General features: G+C 39.2%; 1 protein-coding gene across 12 annotated transcripts in view; it reads right to left on the reverse strand.

Annotated features, from left to right (window-relative positions):
* The window catches only part of NFASC (neurofascin), a 273,535-nt gene that overhangs the window by 17,984 nt on the left and 232,270 nt on the right, over positions 1-23,281 (reverse strand). For 6 of the 12 annotated variants that reach the window (XM_089514565.1, XM_089514563.1, XM_089514558.1 and 3 more), the window contains 2 exons: positions 2,953-3,084; positions 849-918 (listed from right to left, as the gene is read on the reverse strand). In XM_089514565.1, coding sequence (XP_089370691.1) covers positions 849-918; positions 2,953-3,084 — 202 coding nt within the window. Of the gene's footprint in view, positions 1-848; positions 919-2,952; positions 3,085-13,056; positions 13,198-15,345; positions 15,535-20,641; positions 20,864-23,281 lie in introns of all 12 variants that reach the window. The other 6 variants (XM_089514553.1, XM_089514561.1, XM_089514560.1 and 3 more) reach the window with 3 other exon arrangements.

Below are 23,281 nucleotides of genomic sequence, written 5' to 3' on the forward strand. Positions count from 1 at the left end.
AAGCTTCATGAGACGGTACTGTTTTCTCATTAAAGTACTATATAATTACAGTTCTCGATCCCCCCATGTAAGGGAAAATCCACCTATGCTTGTGCCCCATAGGAAATAATGGGGCTCATGCATGTTTCCCTCGCATGTAAGCTGGAACCCGCTTAAAATGTGTTCGCACAAGGCGCGGGCGCACTGTATGAATGCCCCTGTTCCCACTACCTGCCTAGAGAACACTAACACAAGCACAGTGTAGAACTTATGGTTCCCCAAACAGGACTTATACCGAAAGGCTGGACAACCTTGGTGGTTCTGGGGGCCATGTTTCTGAACCAGCAACCCAAAATACTGCCCAGAATAGCAAACCAATAACCAACAACCAAACAATAAACAACAAGCAGTGGCAGAAGGTCATTTTTGGTTTTGAAAAAAAAATGGTCATTTAAAAAAAAAGTTGAGGGGAGCCCTTTGATTTATTTCAAGGGAGAACTGAGGCTCTTAGAAGTCTCAGACCTGCAAAAACAGCCTGGTGAGCTGCTATTGTCTCCAAAGTGCTAATTTACCTTGTTGATGCATGGCAGACTCCCCTCCCAAGGAGCCTGAAATGTTATCATTCTGGTAACTGTGCATTACATTTCTAGGAGATGAGCGACACATCTACATGTGTACTTCTGTGCTTTCCCCCACCCCTTTGCAGTGATCTTAAAAGATAGTGGGGGAATAAAAAAAAAAAAAGGAGCAGGAAATGTAAATTTATGAGCATGTGTGGTTATTTTGGTGATTTCTGAACCGACAAAGGAACTATTTGTAATGGACAAATGGTTACAAATGACCATCAGACAGCCAAGCTGGAAACATACCTGTAATCAAATGACCCATTATCTACCTTCTGGTCATCAGGGTCCAGGGGCACATCTTTATTTTCTCTCACTGTGAAGAAATATAAAATGATTTAATTTTTTTTAAAAAAAGGAAAGGTTTTACTGTTATGTCTTCAAATCTGCAATCCTAAATGCTTTTACTAGATAATTTGAACACATTAGCTTTTACTTCTTAGTAAGCATGTTTTGAATTGCATCATTAGTCTCCTAGTATTTACTGTCTTGTAGTCATGAATTTGTACTGACAGCAGATGTGAAGGATGTAAAATAAGAAGAGTAAACAAAAATGGAAATTATCTGAAAAATCTGCTGCTCAAATGAGACCATGTTTTGTAGGTCACTCCTTGTCATCAAGGATGATAAAAAGTGAGAGTACACCTTCAGATTGCAATTCTGTTAGGGATGTACACATGCATAAATGTCCTTTGTGTGTGCAGATACATTTTTTCGAGTGCTGCGGGGTTGGTATTTCCTTCCTTCTTCCACAGTGCCCAAAGTGTTCCTCTGACTTACTGTAAAGCCCCCAAAGTGGCTCTGCGTGGTCACTGTGCTTCATAGGGAGCAGGTAGGATTGGAGAAGTGTTTGGCTATGTCCCCATAGTCAGATGCAGAATGCTGACATCAGCACTGAGATCTGACAGAGTCCTCTAAGGTCTCAGTGCTGCCATGTGTTGACTCTGGAGAGGTAGCAAGACTCTTATCCATTCCTGCTTGCTTGCTGTTAAGCATGTGATGGCCATGTGATGTGAGTCAGTTTTTGAGCTTTACAATAAGTCAGGTGAGGGTATTGTATATGGCTCAGTGTAGCATATAGGTTGTGTGTGTGTGTGTGTGTGTGTGTATACACACACACACACACACACACACACACTACACTGAGGGGATATTTGAGGCCATAATGTGCGAGTACTGTAACATATTTTGTGTGTGTATATATAATCCTCCCCATATAATTATATCTATACCTATATTGAATGAAAACACAGTAAGTGGAAGGAGAAGCCAGATGGGAAAACCAGCAAAACCAAGTCTTGCTAGGCTTAAGCTAGAGAGATGGCAGCTGGTTGGGTGAATGGATAGGGCTCTGGTGATAAAAATAATAAAAATATGTTTACCAACTTCAGAGATGCTGTAATTCCCCTCCCACCAATATTCTTGAAGTATGCTGTGGAAATGTGAGGCCTTTGGCAGAGTACTTGTATAGCTGAGTTTTCCTTGCTGACAATGAAAAGGCCTGCACGGAGGTACATCTATTTCCTTATGTGGGCCTTCCTCTCTGGGACCAGAGAGAGTGAGCCACACTTCATGGGTCCTAGAATGTCTTCTCAGGCACTGCAGCACTGTAGTCTTAATGTGGGTTTACAGTCCTCGCAACCTGTTTACACTAAAATCATTTATATGCACTACATATATACACACAGCAGTTTGTTCTCATACTTCAAAATAAGGTTCTTCTGATAGTTACCCCTGTGTACCAATTTGCATCAAATGTTTATATTATTATTATTATTATTATTATTATTATTATTATTTTAGTTACTTATATCCTGCCCTTCTCCCAATATAGGAACTCAAGATGGCGGTCAGCAAATTTAAAACAAGACAGGAACATTTAAAAAGTATAAAGTTTAAAAAACAATTAAAAAAATAAAATAAATATGCATTAAAATAGTAAAGTGTATTTAAAAACTATATACAAACCTTACTCTGACTTGCACAGCATTTAGAAGCCCAAACCTCATCCGTTTTAACAAAGTCTGATGGCACAAAAATGTTTTCACCTGGTTCCAAAAGGAGACCAGGGATGAGGCCAGTTTGACTTCTATAGGGAGGGAGTTCCAGTGTCTGGGAGTAGTTACTGAGAAGATCCTCTCTCTTATATTGATACACACATATACCCTTAATTTTTGTCTTTAGCTGAGGCAACATAGACTGACACAAAAGACTGTCTAAACAAAAACCTTCCAGTGAGAAAGCTATACTATAGTTAAGATCAGAAGATCTAATTAGATTCAGGAACAAATATTTCAAAAAGCAGAACAAATAAATGCAATACTACCCCAAGAGACAGGCATTTTCTTACCTGGATATTTCCCTCCTCTGCTTCTCTTAATGAAGCAAACTATCAGCAAAATCAGCACCAGGAGAGCGATGGCGCACATCAATCCAATAAACCAGCCCTGAGTTGCAATGTCCCTTGGGGGCTTAGTATATGCTGGTGGAAGAAGTTGAGAAATAGACATTAAAACAATAAAGTTGTTCCATATGGTGGAGATAAATGAAAATACCAAGCCATGGCTCTTCCATGTATTCCCAACCATCATGTTGTAAGATTGATTTCTGTGAATGCGCATATGCCTGCACTTTTGTGTGCATGTAGATTGCTTTTGGATTTAAGACACTATGTTGGCTTTCTTCTTTGTTCTAACTGTACAATTGAAGTAGTAATCTCAGCAAGGAAAGTCCAAGGGTGGCAGTGAAGGCTGAAGGGTAACAGTGGGAGGTGGGGTGGGGCAGAGAAATAAACATATTTGTATTGAATAGCAAAGGAGAGGTGTTTGACATGCGAGGGGGGAGGAGAAGAAGCAAAAGAAAGTGGGTAACAGATTTGATCTCTTATTTACAGTAATGAAAAACATCAAAATGAGAGTGGGATGAACCTCAAATGAGATTGGAAAAGTTCTTTAAGAGAGGGCTTCTCTATCTGCCTCCTAGATAGAATAAACAAGTAGTACAAAAGGCTTCTCGCACATTCTACAATGCCCTGAAAACCACAAAGCTATAAGGAATCCCTCACAAAATAATGAGAAATGAGTGTACTGTTTTAACAGAGTGCTATTTTTTTTGTTCTAGCTATCCTTGACTTCTTGATAAACACACTTTCATGAGCAGTTGGTCTGTCTGTTTAACACTGATCCATCAAAATTCAGCTGTCATCACCATCTTCATCAGCATTAAAGGTTTTATGGAAATTTGAAGAGATGCTGGCAACACTCTGAACAAAAGACTTTATCCCTGTGGAGCAACTATCTAAAATATTTTTTAACTTTGATATGTAGAACTGGTACACAAACGTTTGAATAGGCAGGTGTCACTGCTCCCCATTTTTCATCTTCAAAGAGGAAGATTATGTACAGTATTATTGGAAGAGCAAATGAAAGGCCAAAAGTTGAAGCAACAGAGAGGAGCAGACAAAAAAGGCTGCTTGGTGTAATCCACTGTTCCATGATGGGACTGTATGCATTTGTCTAGATGCCAGATTAAAACTAGAGGGAGAAAGAACAGAAATGGGCAGTGCTCTGTCTCACCACCTTCCTCTTCCTTTCTTGATTTCTACTGAAAAAATTACTCTGCTTCACCATAAAATTCCCTAGTTTTATAATTTACAAACACTAGGCATTCAATCCAGACTCCTATTAGTCATATTTTACTCTCACTGAAATTAGTGGGACCTCAATTAGCCATGATCAGAATGTCTGACTAGTTTCAATGGGACTTTACTGCTGCTAACTTAGGCTTGATCCCATCAAAACTGTTTTGCAAAGTGTCACAAAGGAGAAAGCAACTTTAAACATCATGGCCAGATTCTTGTATCAGCTACTTAGCCAGGTATGGTAAGTAACCTCTCCTGGCCTGACCCCCACCGAAACCTGATGGACCTGACCCAAACCATCATTTACTCACACTCCAACCTCTAGCAGAATAGACCTCCTTCTCCCCCATGCAGCTGATGCTCAGTTAAGGAGCTTTAGGGGAGTTACAACTGTAGCAATAGTATCCCAATCAAGACTAGGTAGTGATCATGAATAAGAAACTGTTACCTAGGTTTGCTCATCTGCAACTATTTCATATTCACAAATATTACTCATGATTTTGATGTTACTACCATGATTGTATTTCTCCCGCGAACCTACACTACTGGGCATCAGCTTAATGGGAAGAAGGAGGTCAATTCTGCCAGTGACTGATGTGCAAGTGAATATTGTTTTTGTCAGGCTTCGGGGTAGTGGTGATCAGGCCAGGAGAGGTTACTTAGGCGCATTACAGACCGCCCCTTTGGGGCGGCCTGTAGGCGCACCTTTCCCCGCCGGATCGGGGCCTCAGTGGCCAGAGCAGCAGCCGCTGAAGCCCTGATCCGCTGCTTTCCGGGCTGCGGGGAAGCGGCAAAAGGCCCCTTCCCCGCAGCCTGGAAAGGGGTGTCCTTGGGGCTTCAAGCCCCAAGGACACCCCGCGGCAGCGGGGAGAAGGAGAAAGGGGCCGTTTGGCCCCTTTCTCCTTTGGTCCGCTGGGTGCAGCTGTCTGAAGGCTGAGCCCAGTGGACCAAACCAGGAAGGAGCTCCGAAACGGAGCTCCTTCCGGGGTTGCGGAAAGGGCGCCCTAGGTGCCCTGCCGTGACCCCAATATGTCACAACCGCGCCGCCTCGTTTGGAGGCGGCGCGGTCATCACGTATTGATGGCGGCGGCTGTGTGGAACAGTCACCACCATTTTGTGCGCACAGAGCACGCGCTAGGGTTAGGGCAGTGCGGAAGCACCGCCCTGTCTTAACCCTAGTACGTGCTCCACGTGTACTTTTTAGCCCGTCTGTAACGGGCCTTAGTTGATCCAGGATTCCAGCCAATGTGTGCGTGTGTTAAATTTAGGGGAGAAACAGCTCACTCCGAAGGGGCAACTTCAAGTCACCCCTTCCAAAGATGGATTGGGTCATGGCAACCTCATGCTGCAGCCGCAATCTGCCTTTCTGCCAGCTGAAAAAGGAGCGGTAGAGAGCCGCAGATGGAAGCCAGCTTTATGGTGCTCTGGCAGCATGGGGCACATAAACGCCATGCTGGTGAAGCACCAGGAAGCCAGCCCATGTGTGAGCAGCTGGAAGCTGGCTTCTGGGCAGCTTCAGAGCATGCGGCGTTAAAACGCCATGCACTGAAGCCACCCAGATGGTGGTGCAAAGGGGCAGTCTGTTTCACCCCTCAGTCAGATTATGACATAAATGTAACTACATATTCCTAATAGGAACTGGCAGCATACCCTGAAGGTCAAACAACTATCAATATAATATATGTCTGGTAATATTTTTTCACAAAAAAGAAGAAAACATACACATCTACCCACCTAATTTTTTAAAAAATTATACACTGCCAGGAACTCTAATGGAATTTAAATAGAAGTTATTATTTATACATGAATACAAAAATGGTCATTCCAGTCTTACAGGAAGAGAAATTTAATAAAGTCAGCTTGTAGCTTATGTATGTACCACTTTATTTTCTGGGCACAGATCATCCTAGACAATTAAAGCATACACATTCAGAAGCACCTTAAGGAATATGAGCGCATTTCAGACTCCACAAAAAACCCTAACTTGTCAAGCCTATATGTACGCCCCATGGTAGGAATGATTCACTCAGACCAAACTGTGAAAGAGATTAACTGTTGGATTCATGACTTGAAAATCAATGAGAGAATTTTCCCTTCCTGTGAATCAAACTGGAACTATGCTATTAGACCATAAGCTAATGCTTTATCAAAACGCCAGTAGGAAGTAACATGTATAAGCAGCTTTCAAATTATCTTCAATAAATTAAAAATATAGTGAACAGCACTAATGGAAGATTATTGCTACACACAGAATTGAAATTCTGCCAACATTATAAAGAAGACATGGTTTGCATTCATAGGCACCCTCTCACCCCCAGTTTCCCAGACCATCTCAAAGTCCAGTCACAGTAACTGCTCAGTTCTGCAATACGTATTTCCAGAAATAATTTGTTCCATAAGAAGGCATTTAACTTAATCTAAATATGTGAATATAATTCATTTGGCCTCCTGCTATATCCTGACAGCAATAAAAAAACATCAGTTTCAGATCTTTAAACAAACCTGGGAAAGGATGATATATCTGGGGCTCTTTCACATCACATAGTTATAGCACCATGATTTCATTGTAACTGACATGGTTCCATCCTATGGAATCTTGGAGTTGGCAGTTTGTTGAGGCACTGGAGTCTACATACCCCTCCCTAAACTGCAAATCCTAGGATTGTACAGGATGTTGCCATGGCAGTTAAGGTGGAATCATAGCAATATAATTGTGCCATGGGAAAGGGCCCTTCTTAATTCTTGGAATTCAGCCAGAAACCTGAGGTTGTGGCTTAGCCTTGCAGCCTACTGCAGAATGTGAACATTGGCCCCACACCTGTCTTTATGTGCACAAAAGAATAGTTACAACACAGCATCAGGTATTGCAGGCCGAGCTCTTGATTCGAGCAGAGTTTGCCAAAAAAAAAAAAAAAAAAAAAAAAAAATGCCTTTTGGACTACAATGTCCAGAATCTCCAGCCATCGTTGTCAGGTCAATCTGGCTGTTTTGAAGGTTTGCTCAGCAAAATACCTCCTGGAAGCTTCCATCCAGTTTATCTGGCAGTGGTGAAGTCAGCAACAGCAATAGCAGGATGAAGAGGAGACAGTGTTGCTTTAAGGGACTGTGAGGAATTAAAATGAACCAGGCAGGCACCCATGCTGGACTGTTTGGTCCCTGGCAACCACCCAGCAATGTTATGGGCCTAAGCTTCTGCAAAAAGGCAGGCAGTGTAAGACCTCTGGACTGGTCAGCTTAATTGAAATCAGCAGTTTCTGACTATCTGCCTTTGGTAAACAAAGCCGCATCTTCTGCTTGCTGTGTTTCTGGCATTTCATTTGTCTCACCTCACTCATCTTAGGGTACAACAGATGCTGGACACATTGTCTGATTGTAAATTTAGTGTGGCTGCCCACAATTCTGGCCTGGCTCTGATATTCAAGAGTCTACTACCAAGCTGTCAACTGCATAAAGGTTCATTCTTGATATTTCAATTTTCAAATAGTGCAAGAATAAAAGTATGAACATGAATACTTTGGGGAGGGACCATAGCTCATTGATGGAGTACATGCTTTGCAAGTCAAAGGTCCCAGGTTCAATGGCAATTCTTGGCATTTACATTTACAAAATGGGTGATGTGACTACTATTTATACTCTTTTTTCTAGTAATAAAATGCAGACACATTGATTTTCTGTAAGGGGCCTTCTGGAAAGCTTGCAAAGATGATACTTCAATGGAAGACTCTGCTTCTGTCATACTACCCGATGCTTTTCAGAAAGTGTATGTAACTTTAATTGACTCAAGGTGCTAGATGCCATCCTCCTAGCCTTTGTCATTTTGACATTCTTTCCATTTACTATTGGCAGCTGATTTACCATACTGTCCCTTTCCCTGTTAAAAACTCTACTGTGTGACAGAAGCACACATGTAAACTATGAAAATCTTCTAATGGAAGGAGGGTTTTTTTTGCTAATTGCATGGACCTGAGAACTGCATTAGGCTAAATTAATCTAAAGAATGGAGACAGTGGGAACAGAATTATGCCAGCGGCCACTGGAACAATGATGATTCTATTAACGATACTAACACAGAAAAGCTTTCAAGAGATGAAGAGATGAATCTTAAAGAGATCCAAAGGTAACAGTTCAGATAGGCTAATATGGGGAATAACAGGCAAAAAGGGGGTTGTTTCTAAGATAATCAAAAATTCTTCCCCAGCCTAATTATAAAACCCATCTTCTGAGCAATGCCAAAACTACAAAAAACAAAAACAAAAAACCCACCCCTCTTCAAATGTCAATTTTTCCATGCTACTTAAATTTAAATTTCAGATAAGAAAAGCCTGTTTTGTGATCTGTGCAGAGTCTAATGGAGGGCCTGAAAAATGACAGCTCTATCTATGTCTTAATTATTTGTAGTGTACTCTATACGGTTACTAATGTGGGAGTCCATGCATCCCCAGTGCTCAGTACACCATTGCCTCTACCCTTCATACAGTATTGGTTTAAACATGGACAAAGTCAATATATGAGCAGCTTCTTAACTAAAGGATTTATCAGTGTGGACATCTGAGCATGGATGAGCATATCAGTACAGCTCCATTTCCTGATTTCTGGTATGGAGAACCATTTCTTTGATTGATATGTGAAGGATATGCCTGTGTGCAGTCAAACCCATCTCATTCCTGAACTTTCTCTTCTCCAGCTTCTTTGGTTGTCTAGGGAACATATAAGGTGCTAGTGTCTAATCAGTGGGCAGAGATTTCTAAGAGTGAGTTTTATCGCATTGGCTCCTTCCGTTCTGTTCTGAGCACGGAACGGAAGGAGCAGGGATGAGTGCGGAACGAGTGGGGGACGGATTTTACCGCACGCACCCGTCCCTCATTTGTTCCGTTCCCCCTCTCTTCCGTTCTTAATCCGTTCCAGAGGGGGAAATTTTTGAGCACTGTTCTGAACAGTTCTCAAAAAGCGTTCCCTCTGGAATGGAATGAGCAGGGAAGAGAGGGGGAACGGAACGAGTGAGGGACGGATGTGTGCGGTAAAATCCGTCCCCCACTTGTTTCCGTTTCCGGCCGGGCCGGGCCGAGAACCCGGTGCGATAAAGTTCAGTGTTGAGGATTTGAGTAGGACTACCAGCTATGTCAACAGGAAGCTCCTGAATGGCCACCAGAAAGCCACCAGGTTATATCTGCACATTTCAGGTGTCCAGTACATTTTTGATTACTGAACTCTGGAAACCTTTTGAGAATTATTAAGATTCCTGCTGATATTTTAGAATGTCTGGTACAACAGCTAGAACATGTGAAGAATAATAAAAGGTATAGTGGCAATGAATAAAAATCTATGATGTAATTTTGGAAAAATGCATTGATTCTGCAAAAATGCTTTATTGCCTATTCCAAAAAAAGGGCACTAACAAAAGTTTAGTATATAAAGGCCGAAAGTGTCTGCATTTTATATATGACAACAGTATCATAACTTTGTGGTCTTTTGTATTTATATTTATTATGGGGTAAAAAGGAGAAATGAATCATTTTCTTTATCCAGATGCATCTGTAATTAACACCAGCCCTTTTAGGTGTAACTCGCTACTGCAAATCATTTTTCCAATTAGTCAAACCTTCACCAGCATCAGCAAAAGAAAGAAACTGCATTTGTGGAGTTTCCATTCAAATAGACTGAAATCTTTACAACAAAGACTTTGAAAAATAACCTAAAGAAAAAGGACTGTGCTTTCTTCTCACAGTTATTAATGACTGCAGATGATGGGGATAGCTAACTCTATCTCAATCAACCAGTGAGGAGCAAAAAGAGAATGAAAAAAGGCACTGCAAAGTGAAATGAAGCCACTGAAACAGTGTGGCTCAGACAATCTTCTGGGAATCAGAAATATATGGGCAAGTTTAGACTTTTTGTGCAGATCATGCATGTGGAACATATAAAAAGCTTGAATACCTTCCAGCCACATGAAGAGAAACTCTTTCCTCATTTCTTAAAAGAAGGGAAATTCACTTCTCTCTCTCTATATATAAAAAAACTTTTTTAGGAAAAGGGCACTCTCTCTCAAGAAATGTAATCCTTGCAAGACACACAGCACCTGGTATTTTGGCTTCTTCTGTTTAAACTGGAGACGAAAGGATGGTGCTCACCATAACATTCTGCGTGAAATTCTGTTTGCAGAAGACAGCACACGTTAGCAAGTAAAGTGGATCCTTTCAAGCAAGGATGAGCTATTGTGACCTTCTAGAGTTTGAACTACAACTATTACAATCTTGCACCATTAGCTACGCTGCCCTGCAATAATAAGAATTGTAAATGAAAAACCGCTGGAGGGGCACATCTGCTCACTCCTGCTTTACAAGCATTTTTCAATCTTTCAGTAAGTAAAAAGATCTGAAGTGTCTTGATAAACTATAATGGGAACTGCAGACTCACTGTACCTTACAGTTCATGCTCTAGGCATAAGCTAGCACATGTGGAAAGCATCTGTGACTGAGGATGGAAGGTACGTAGAGAGATCTCATCGCACCTTTGAGACTAACTGGAAGAAAGAAATTGGTGACATGAGCTTTTGTAGACATCTATGAAAGCTCATGCTGCCAATTTCCTTCTTTCAGTTATTCTCAAAGGTGCTACAAGATCTATGTACTGATGCTACAGACTAACATGGCTTTATGTTTGAATTCTAGGCATGGAAAGGTTCTACATGTGGTGTAAACAAGATTGGACTGAAAGTTATAAAAAGGCTTGTGTCTAACACAGGAGCAAAATAAATTCTGACAAGTTTATTTTAGGAAGAATTATCAAACTCATACGATGATCCAGAAAGCCCTGTTTCATGTGACCTTATGTTGCATATTTCTCTAGGACTCCCAAAAGATGGCTAGCTACCACTTGCTCAATTGCTTTGCCCAAGAATAGTAAGTAGGATTTAAAATCAACCTAATGGTTGAAAATAAGTGAATGTTTCTCATGCATAATAACAGAAATTAGGAATCTTCTTGTAATTTTAAAATCCAAGTTAAAGCAAAGAACAGAGTATATTATATAACAATTGCATGTCAAAGAAGCTATACTTTCTGCAACTATTTATATTGATTTCAGATAGAGAGCATCCTTAAGTGGTTTTGCAACAGAAATACTTAACTATCCATATCCAGTTGGTGAAACATGCATTTTCAACACACTTTGGAAATATCTACCAACATTGGTCCAATACATTGAAATTATGGCAAGAAGGGAGAAGAATGATAAAGAATGATATTGTGAAACTATGGAAAGGAGGGTCTGTGTCCTTTCCTGGTCATTTCTGTTGCTACATCTAGATGAAAATGTTGCCTAGCCAGACTAAACTAGTATACATAGTACAATCTATAATTTTAAACCTCAGCCCAAGGAGTGTAGGTCAGGGTTTATGTAAGAAGCTGTATGTGGTTGCCTTCAAGTCAGTGGTTGACTTATAGTGTCCCCATTGATTTAAAAGGGTTTGCTCAAGGAAGGAACATTCCCAGATGATTTGCCATTGCCTTCCTCTAAAATATAGCTTATAGCTCCTTATAGTCCTTGGTGGTACCTATCCAACTACTAACTAGGTTTAACTCTACTTAGCTTCCAAGATGAAATGGATCTGGTGTTGACAGGTTATTTATGCAATTCTTGGAAGGAGAGACCCATTACAAAATTAGCAAATAGAGTTTTGGATTGTCAATGTATCTCCAGTTCTAAGATCCCCCCCCCCCCGCCGCCGCCATTTTAAAAAATTTCAAATGTATTTCTGTCCACATTAAAATGTTACAGGTTCTGGGAGAAAATATATATATATATATATATATATATATATATATATATATATATATGCTTTATATCTAGTGCAGATGAAATATTAGTTGGTTACCTTTTAATTAGTTTATGTTTCTAAGGTGGTGCTATAATTATTTATTTCCTTTTTCTTCTTTCCTTTTTGCATAAGGAAACTTTAAGTAAATATGAAATAGCTTTGTAAAAATCTCAATATTACTTTATCAGTCCATACTGGACAGAATAGTAATGCACTGTTGTTGTCCTCTGCCCAACCCCCATCATCAACCATGTGTGAAGAAACATGGGAAAACACCACAAAATACATAGCAATACAGTAATTAGGCAAGTTGATCAACCATACAAATGGGTGGACAAAATGATGGCAACTTCAGTGAAAAAAGCCACATCTACAAGCAATTTGGAGACACACAAAGATTATATAAGATCATATTACTACTTATGGCTTGCTTTGGTGGTATGCAAATGCTTCATACAGATCTCTGTGAATCACCCAAAGCCCATGTACCACTTGATATTAACCTTGGTCTCTTGTCCATGAATACCCAGATACAAATTTTGCCATATAATTGCATGTGCTCATGCAACAGTTGGCAACATGACTATGAGCATTGCACACACACACACAAAAGCAAAAACACAGACACAAATAGCAACAGACAGTACATTCCTTAATAGCAGAAGGTTTTTCTGTTGAAAATAAAAAGCCTTATGTTTCTGCCCTTGTTATATGTTTTCTCATCCCAAAAAGCAAACCTATTGCATAAGGAAACTATGCTAAAACATTTATAGTTTAAACAAATATAGTTTAAACACTTTCATTCAAGATGATGCATCTCAGTTTGGCAGCTGTATAATAAGGGCAGAGTTTGCAATGCAAGTGAAGGAGAGGATGATATTTTCTCCATGCATGCCTGAATTCCTTCACCTGAAGCAGCAGCATGACACAAGCAGCAAAGCTTGGAATGAAATGCACCTCCAAAATGGAGCACACAGTGAGGCTGAGCCTCATCTCACCTGCACTTGTCTCAAAGGTTACATTCGAGCTGATTGTATCGTTCCCTTTGAGAAAAACCCGCACCATGTACTTCTCCCCAGGAGTCAGGTCAACCAGCTCCACATAGGTTTTAGCAGGGTAAGATTTCACTGTTTTGTTACCTGAGAAACAGAAACCTCACATCAAAGGCAGCTACCAGGAAAAGCAGAGATTACTTTGCAAATTCCCACCAACATCTGATTAGGACTACTGGGCTGACATGTGACCCTCCTGATGACAACTCTAGAAAAGGTATGGATCAGCAAGATAAACATCCAGGATCGCAGCCACCAGCATATGATTTTTCAAGAGTTTGTGTACAAAAGCTTTTCAAGTCAGCTCACTCAGCTTGTTTAAAGGGAAATGGTTTTTCTAGGCATCATCTAACTAACCTAATTGAGCACTTGTTTTGATATCCTTAGGCTGTGACCAGATGGAAGAGTCTCACACTACTGGTTCAGTGATTTAATACAAAATCAGGAGTGCACTGAAAACTACAGAAAAGAAAGGAGATTTTTGCACAACCATTTCTAGGAAACTCTTTATCTGCGTAAGAAGGGACTCAATGCCCTTAAGCAGTTTGCAGATGCCAGATGTGCAATCAGTGACCACAGTCCTCCTTCTGGTAGCACTCTTATGATAGATGCTCTTACTCAGTACATTTTGGAAAGGGCAAAGGGGAGGAGAAATAACATCTGACCTTTAATTAATAACATGCAGACAAATCACAATATTAAATTATATTAAAATGCATTGTTAAACTCATTTATGCTTAAGGCAAATAAATAAACTTTGTTTGCAAATCCAGGGGTAGAAACTTTCTTCAAAAATAGGGCAGGAGTTTTAGTTTCCTGAATGAAGCATCAGCATAACCTTAGAAAATTGCTAGGCACAGAAAACCTTAATATGCCCTGTCACAGGAAAAATACAACAAAGTCTTGGAACACCTAAAATACGAATGAACAAGTTTTATTTGACATAAGCTCTCATGGACTGCAACACACTTCCATAGAGTACACTTTATTCCATGAAGCTTACATCGAATGAAAATTGTCAATTTTTAATAACATAAGACTAATCTTTTTGTTGTTTTCTGTAACAGATTAACAAAGTGACTCTCTCAAATGTGGCAGAATTAATTAAACCCACAGAAATACATTTGATAGAAGTGTCAAAGATTTAACGAGAGCATCAGGACTAGTAATTTAAAACCATCTAAGTCCATAAAGGCAGTTCCAGGAAGGCTCTCACAAACCAAACTGTCATTGTATTATGATGTGTGCTGTTACACAATATTACAAACTAAGCATGGGAAGTGATGGTGGGGAGTTGATACACCACCATGGGGCCAAGAATTTGCAGTGGATTTTGCTGGCACTCCTGCCACAGCATCTCGAAAATGAATGGGAGCTCTCCTGAAATTAGACCCTAGTGTAGCACAGGCACTGGCAACCCTGATGGCAAGCATTCCAGTGAAGGAGATCTTCCTTCCTTACAACAGGTAGTTGTGGGCTGTACATGGATCCTCCTCATTACTGTATTGCCAATCACTAGTATGACACTTGTCAGCATTTGTGATTTATATTCAATCACTGCTAAGTGCAATTCTCCAAGTAACTATTGCTTCTCCCTTCCTTTAATGTATAAGACATGGTTTGCCCTAGCAAACTACTACCATGGAAAACATACCTAGGACATATACTTAAATGGCTTAGAGTGTTATAAAACCAAAATGCACTATTTTTAACAAGTTTTTAAACAGCATTTAATTACTTGAACAATGAATATTTTGCCAGATTTCAGTGGCATAAACCAGTCAGAAAAGGGGTAGATGAACAATGGCTTGAAAACAAAGGTTACATTTGCTAAATTTGCTCACTGGTTACTGAACCACATCAATATCATTTTTCTGTTTGGATTTTCTGGGGATCCCACTCCAGAAACACCATTATGTTCATACACGAAATCCTACTGTTACAGCTAGATTTCTAAATATGTTTCTATAGCTATTTCATTCTGTGAAGTCACTGCAAATTCAACTAGCCCAGTTTTAAAAAGAGGGTGCATCCAGTTGAAATGCATTGGCCTGAAACCTACACTGAAAGGTAAATTGCACTTATGAGGACAGCAACATAAAATACAGTTTCAATGATATTTGAAAGATACATTAAAAATCATGCTTTTCTCATCCCCCAAGCAACATCCATGCACAAATTAAACAGCAAGCTTAGTTATACTATAATTAACATTGCATGAAAGGTCCATTAAACCTCTGAGAGATGACAGGATCTCTGGTGACATTAAGGACCCCGCAGCATTCATGTGCTCCCAATGCTTACTGTTGATATACTCAACCACAAACTCAGTATCAGGATCAAACGTGTGTTTCCAGGTGATGTTTGCCCAGTTACTGTTAGGTGAAGCTTTTACGTCCCAGATGTCATGCTTTCCAACACCAGCTGGTGAACAGGTTAGAACAGAGGTTAGTAAACAAGATTATGTATTTAAAAAGTGGCATTCTAACGTCATATCAATTAAGTTCTTTCTTTTGGGAATGTTGGGAATGGGAGATTCAAAACATACAGAGAAACACTGATTATAGTGTACAACAAATTCTGGGATGCTTTAGCAGTATCTACTAATTTGGGAAATGCATAAAAATGCCTTATGCTGCCGCTTCAAATGTTATGTCTTTTTAGTATTGAGAGGTACCTTTTTCTTTCACTGAATATGCCCTTTTAAAATATCAAGCTTATTTATAAACCCCTCTTTGAACAGATCATTTTTTTTAAAAAAAAGAACACTTAAAAATAAGTGTAACATTCCTCCTCAAGCGTGTCACTAATCATACTGTAATGTGAGCAGTTTGGGAGGTAATGCACATTTTAAAAATGTCTGGTAGATGGGCATTTTTTTCTGCCAGCCATAAAAATAGACTGTTTTACTGTGTAATGCAGAAAGTCGTGTCCCTACTGATTTCCTGTCTATGAAATCACAAGGTTTCTTCTTTTAAGATCCCTTTCCCAGTCAATTCTGCTATGTAAATTCCTTTCTCTTTGATGTTGGGGAACAGAATGAGGCCAAATATTGTGCATGTTCAGATTACATGAATGTTGGGGGACCAGAAGAATATCCAATGTAAGAGACAGAGGTGCTTTAACTACTTTCTGCTGGTTAAGAGCTGAAAGGAGCTAGGAACCCAAGACTGGTCAGATTTGGACTGTGCAGTTGAGTTCCCAAGTTGAATGCATTTATAGGGGCACATATTTTTCTCAAGAGGAATACATATTTGAGCATTGCAGAGCCCAACTGAGAGAGATCCGAACTACACAGCAAGTCTCAAAACATCTAGCAAGAATTACCACTACAATTTTAGAACCCAGCTTATTGATATTTTGTTACATAAAGCCAGGGTTTGCATTTAATAACACAGATGGGATTCTAAAGATGAAGTGCTGACATAACTTATAATACAGTCTGCATGCTTCAAATCCTTTCAAATAAATGGACTGCTGATTCTCAAGCCATTAACAGCTTAGCTGCAGCATCTCCAGACACTCTTCTTCAATAGGAAGATGGATTAAATTTAGAGATTTTCATCATTGCACCAAATTAAGGAGAAATGCTATGTAGAGATATCTTGTAGCACCTTTGAGACTAACTGAAAGAAATAAGTTAGCAGCATGAGCTACCAACGTCTTTGTTTCATTTAGTCTCAAAGGTCTCAAAGATCTCTCTACATACTGATTCTACAGACTAACATGGCTATATCTTTGAATTCTACCACTAAGGAGGAATGCAATACACTCCAATGTGTATCTCTTGTTTTAGTATCAAGTGGATTGGTGAAAAGCAATAATGTTCTTGTCAGTATTGTCCAAAAGATACAAAGAGTAACTGAACCAACTGTCCTTAGTACAAACTATTTTGTGACAATATCAGTTTAACAGGCATGGACATTTTAGCAGGAAGTTCCTGCTTTAGATTAGTAAACTGCACATCATCATTTGGAAGAAAGACCCATAGAATTTCTCAAGCATTACATCAGAGTAAATATGCATAGCATGTACTGTCACTTATTAACACATGAAAAAGTAGTAATAATTCAATGAGCAAGTTTGCACAACACAGCAAATCAGGGAGCTGCAAGAACCTGATCTAACATGGACAAGGGATATGTTAGTACATGTAGTACATCCTGCTTCATTATATACACTTTCAGTAGGAGCAGCTAACCATACAACTGTACTTTGCTTCACAGTTTACAGTGTCATGTGAATTCAGTAACAGCTAGTTTGCTTCTTTCCCAACAAACACAGACAAACTCCACAAGGAAATATGAAACAAATGGGAAATTCTGAGGTCAGCCCCCCCCCCCCCCCTATTTTTGAGAAAGAACAAATCAGAGCAATAGCTTTGCCCAGTTTTGCACAACATAATGAACAAATCATAGAGTTTTATTTAATGGTTTGTTTAGCTGCTCTTGCTACAAATGGCAGTGATCAAGTAATGTGTACCAGCACACGTCTTGTCTACAGTAGACCACAGCTCCTGTGGGTCCCTGACTCACTGTGGTATGTGAACATGTCCAATTTCTTTTAGTAATGACAGCATATTCTTCAACAGTAAACACAGCCACTATAGATTGTAATTTAGAAGATGGTATTATCCCCCCCCCCCCCCGCCTGCATCCTTCTGGATAGCTACATGAGGCAATTTCTATTCCAAACAGTAACGGTTTCATTTTAAAATGCCTCTGCATTTTATATTCTGATCTGTCAATTAACACTGCATGCTCATTCATGCAACATTGTTTTGAGTAATTCAATGAGCAAGTTTGAGCAGTTTTGAGCATCAGCTGAGAGATTCTTACACCAACAGATAAAATTGCAAGCCAGGCACCAGGTTGAAAGGTCTTTGTTTAGAATACATGTGAGCATTCCCATTGACTCCAACGAGACTCCATGCATACACAAATTTTGAAGCTTGTCCTAATCAGACTACTGGGATGTGCTTTAACATCTCTGAAAGAGTGTAAAGTAACTGGAAATTATGTGATGGTCATGTTATAATGCACTTGTTAATAGAAGACATTCTGGCACAGAATGACTCAGAAAATACTTTCTTCACGTTTTTCTATGTTATCGTCCAAATATTTTTTATACAGAAGATGTAGACTTGGTAAAATATCCATGTCAGGGTTAATAGCATGTGGTTAAGTCCTTGTACAGTGCAACCAAATCAAGTGTCTTTTACTTTTAAAGATAATATATTTGTATGGAAGAATATTGGCAATACACTTTCTCCTACTTGAGGTGAATGTTTGGGTGTACATCTGGTAAAATCTACCTCTATGAAGAAAACATTATTATTTTCTTCCAGTAAATTTGGGGGAAAACACGTAATGTGGGCCTTCTTGTTGTATAAGTGTGTGGCATAGTGGTATATCAGGAAAAATGGTTAAAATCTTGCTTCTGACATGGATTAATTATGCAGAGATTTTGAATACTGTCTTACAAATGCAAAATACAGGCATACTTCAATTAACAAAACCTCTGACAAAGAAGCTTCTTTTAACAAAGTATTTGTGTGCCCACTCATCCTCCCCTTTGTTCTCTATCTAGCTGGAATTTTTTCTCCCAAACATCATTGGAATTGGAAGGACAGTGAAAGAGGGATGGAGAAACACAGATATTTGGTGCCAGTTTCTAATAATATGCCTGCAGTAAACAGTGCAATAAAGCTAAAGCTGGAAAAGAGTGGGATTCTACTCTAGCTGATCATTCTGCAGCTTTATGTGTCTGCCTACAAGAGGCAAAGTAAACAGCAACTGCTTCCAGAATCCCTTAATGAGCATGCATGCACACAAACAAAAAGAGAAAAAAGGGGAGAGCAGATAAGTCTGCCTCACCAGCTACCACCAGCATTTTAAGAAAAACACGTATCTATAAATTTGGCCACCAAAATGGACATCACAAGAAAAGTGGAGGCTGGTGAGAGGAAAAAGCATTAATACCAGCCATTTTGTGTTGGTGGCGAGATTGTATCTGTATTCTGGGGATTTTTTTAGCCTAAAGGGCTTCATTTGGTGCTTGCCCTGCCCCTTTAATGGGACTGATGCACAGATGAGTTAATTAGACAACATCTTTTACTATGTCTGGGTAGTGTTTTTGTTTTGTTTTGCTTTGTTTTGATGCCATGGTGTGCAGGTCCATTAAACTATTAAGTACTGAATGCATCTCAGAACAAATTAAAGTGTTCCTATTCTTCTCTAAAGTGAACCGTCTAACTAAAAAGATTGTATGTACAGCGCTGTGTAAATTTACAGCGCTTCATAAATAAAGGTTAATAATAATAATAATAATAATAATAATAATAATAATAAAGTGAAGGATGCATCATTCTAAATAGTTTTACATTATATGGGGTTGTAGTTAAAGGTGAGTTTTGTCTGTATGTTTGTGATTTGACTGTCATGTATCCATAACTGTCATGGATAAGGATCCATCTTGCTGCGTGGCAGTTCTAAGCATATTCCAAGGTTTCTTCCGTCTGGCAGCAGCCCTCTGTGCTGCAAGTTATGTCATTTCTGAAATTTGGGAGAAAATCTTTTTGACAGAGTAAGAATCTCTGTTAAACAACTGCAAAGCCTCATAAGTGTCAAGGAAGATTATTTGGATCTTGACTGATGTTGCTCAGTTAATACATCCCATTATGTGCCTAGGAGGGCCATAAATAACTTTTGGGCTGCAGTTAAACATGATCCTTGGTCATGTGTGTATAATACCCTTCTATGGAAGCCTAGGCTGGCTCCCTTCCTGCTTTCCTTTCACTGGCAGGCAAAGACATTTTTATTCAAGCAGGTCTTTAATATATAAATATCTCAGGGAGGTTTTTATACAAGGTGTGTGTGCTTTAGTTATTTTTTAAAAACTTTTATATGTTTTATGACATTTTATACTTTTTTAGCTAGATTATTTTAATTGTTTTAATTTTTTATTGTAAAAAATTTAAAAATAATGTTATTTCTGAGCTGGCTTGAGTCCCTTTTTGGGAGAAGGGGGCAAAGAAACAAAATGAAATAAATAAATAAATAAATAAATAAATAAATAAATAAAGCAGATGGGATTTTGGCATAAGCACCATGAGGTTTATGCACAAGTGTAAACATGACTAAAATGCCGTTTGTGGTAATCTTTGTGCAATGATTGGTACTGTTATGTATAAATAAGACACATCTGAAAATTAGATTTAGGAAATTCTCAACCCAGATAGGCACCAGAGACACAACATTTTCTAGATGTAAAGCCTAAGCTATTCTGTATGGCAGATCCATCCCTCTGAAGTTTATATCTAAAGAACTTTTATCATAGCTACAAAGTGAGCACAACCCAATGATTTATTTTCATTTGCTGCTCCACAATTTTTCTGTTACTGAGAAAATCTCCATACTGGATGGTTTAAAAAGCACCCATATTAAAAGATATCAAAATATCCAGTTATGGTTTAGATAGCTAAGATAAAGGAAAGAGGAAAACACAGCAGCAGAAGCCTCTATTGTGATACCTATCGTGCTAGCAACCACTGTGGTGATGGTTGCAGCTTCTGTAGTAGTTGTAGCTTCTGTGATGGTTGTTGCTTCTGTAGTGGTTGCAACTTCAGTAGTAGTGGGAGCTTCAGTGGTGGTGGTTGCTTCAGTGGTGGTGGTTGTTGTGGTAGCTTCTGTAGTGGTAGTGGCTACAGTTGTAACAACTGTAGTTTGGTCGATGGTTGTTGGAGAGATTACAACTGGGAGAGGGAAGTGTAAAAACTGCATTTTGAGATGTATGTATTTAGTCCATTGGTTTTGTCATTTCCTGATGCTAAATAAATTTGCATGCAAGAGACAGCAAACTGGGTCAAGACACAGCAAAGTGGATTAACACATACACACACACACAAGTTAAAAGTAAACTAACCAAGCAATCTGCAAAGAGAATGACAAAAGTTCAAACTGTGTTTTCTTTTTCATCAGAAATTTTTACTAACAATGGTTATGCAATTCATTCGGAGAGAGTGGGCAGGTGTAGGAAGGCCTTGGAATCTCTCAAATAAAGGGGCATGCAAAAAATTCTGTGGGCAAACACAGAGTAAACATGCAGAAAAGCAGCAGGAAGTAGGAGACCTGCCTAAAATAAATGCCCGAAGACATGCTATTTGGTTTTGGTTTCTGTTCACTGACTCAACGGACTATTTCTCTTACTTAACAAGAGATGCTTCAGTCTTTAAGGGCAGCATATATAGGCAGAACTAGAATGAGAAAGAAACGAATATATATTTATTCTTTGGCACAGCATGAGAACTGGTTTGGCTTATCAAAATGAAGCAGTTTGTTGATACAATACAGTCTTCCCCACCCTAGTGTCAGACTACAAACCTTCATTGCCCAATGTGTCTGGGGATGATGGGAACTGTAGTCCATTCTACTGCTATAAGTGACATTAGGGAAAACCAATATAAAAAACGTTCAGTTCTCAAAGTTGATTCAAAAATTTTAAGATTGTGGAACAGTGCAGAAAGCCACACTCAGAGGGAAATGTAGAAACTGTAATTCAGCCCTTTCATTTTATGAGAAAGTAAGAGATATGAATAGCTCAAACAATATCCTGAATCCTTCAGTGGTTTCTATCATTTATAACTGACTCTATCTAATAAGCAGCTATTTTAAGACTGAGAAATTACTAAGTAACCTCAACACTTGCTTTCACAAAATATCATATTTTCACTAATGATTATACTTTGTCAATGAGTGTGTGTTTGTTTTTATACATGCAAAATAGAAAAATATTATTTTGAATAGAATCATAGAATCATAGAGTTGGAAGAGACCGCACGGGCCATCCAGTCCAACCCCCTGCCAAGCAGGAAATCCAATCAAAGCATCCCCAATAGATGGCCATCTAGCCTCTGCTTAAAGACCTCCAAGGAAGGAGACTCCACTACACTCCGAGGGAGTGTGTTCCACTGTCGAACAGCCCTTACTGTCAAGAAGTTCTTCCTAATGTTGAGGTAGAATCTCTTTTCCTGTAGCTTGCATCCATTGTTCTGGGTCCTGTTCTCTGGAGCAGCAGAAAACAAGCTTGCTCCCTCTTCAATTTGACATCCTTTCAAATATTTAAACAGGGCTATCATATCACCTCTTAACCTTCTCTTCTCCAGGCTAAACATCCCCAGCTCCCTGAGTCTTTCCTCATAGGGCAAGGTTTCCAGTACCTTCAGTATAATTCAGACCAGTACATATTTTTCTAAATATTAGCAATCATTCATTTGGAAATCCTTGCTCTTCTTCTAACAAAGCATTTCTTTTCAAAAACATCTTATTATTCCTGTGGTAGGAGAAGGCTAGCAGCCATTCCACTTTTGTTCAGATTAACATTTCTGAGGTCAGTTTAGCCACACATGCATTGCTAAAAGAAGAGGAAACATATCACTAAAAAAGAAGGTAAAAATTTGGAAAAAAATGCATATGCTAATTCATATGTATAGGTGTAAAATAAGAAATAATTAGTAAAATTTAAATAGTCTCACCATAAAAGGGAATGGCCTTGTGCTTACTCAGTCTCTTGTCCAGATTAATTATTGATTAGCAATATTAAGGCCCCAATCCTCATAGCTTCTTATGCTTTTTTCCTTTTTTTAAAATATCTAAGTAGGCTTGGATGGGACAGTTCACAGTGATATTTTCACCTCCCTGCTAAAAGAATGGCTACCCAGCTCTGGGAACTGACACTTTCTTTCCCTTATGACAGAAATGGAGACATAAGTCAGGTACCTGCTGTTGCTAGCTGCTTAAGCATGACTTCTTTGTGAAGAAGTCAGCGGGTTTTGTTTGGATGGCGACATTAGAGAGGCTTGCTCCACTGGTCAATGTTGTAATGCAGTAAGCTATGAAATTTGGCAACTCTAGTTGTACTCACTCGGTTAGTATACGTAACTGCATTTTGGGGAAGGTACTTTTGGGCATGATTTGGCACTTCACAGAAACATGGAATACGGGTTTGAGCAGAAAAAACCAATTCTGAAGAGGTCCCACTTGCTGACCACCATATCTCACAGTTCTCATGTAACTTCTGAAATTTTAGAATTGCACAGAGAATTCAGCTATCCTGTAGGATTTTCATTTATATGCAAACCAAGTTCTTCTCCATAGGCCTCTTATTTCTGAGT

Source organism: Sceloporus occidentalis, unplaced genomic scaffold, assembly GCF_023333645.1.
Source record: "Sceloporus occidentalis isolate IW3139 unplaced genomic scaffold, rSceOcc1.0.p SCAF_3, whole genome shotgun sequence".
Classification (NCBI taxonomy): domain Eukaryota; kingdom Metazoa; phylum Chordata; class Lepidosauria; order Squamata; family Phrynosomatidae; genus Sceloporus; species Sceloporus occidentalis.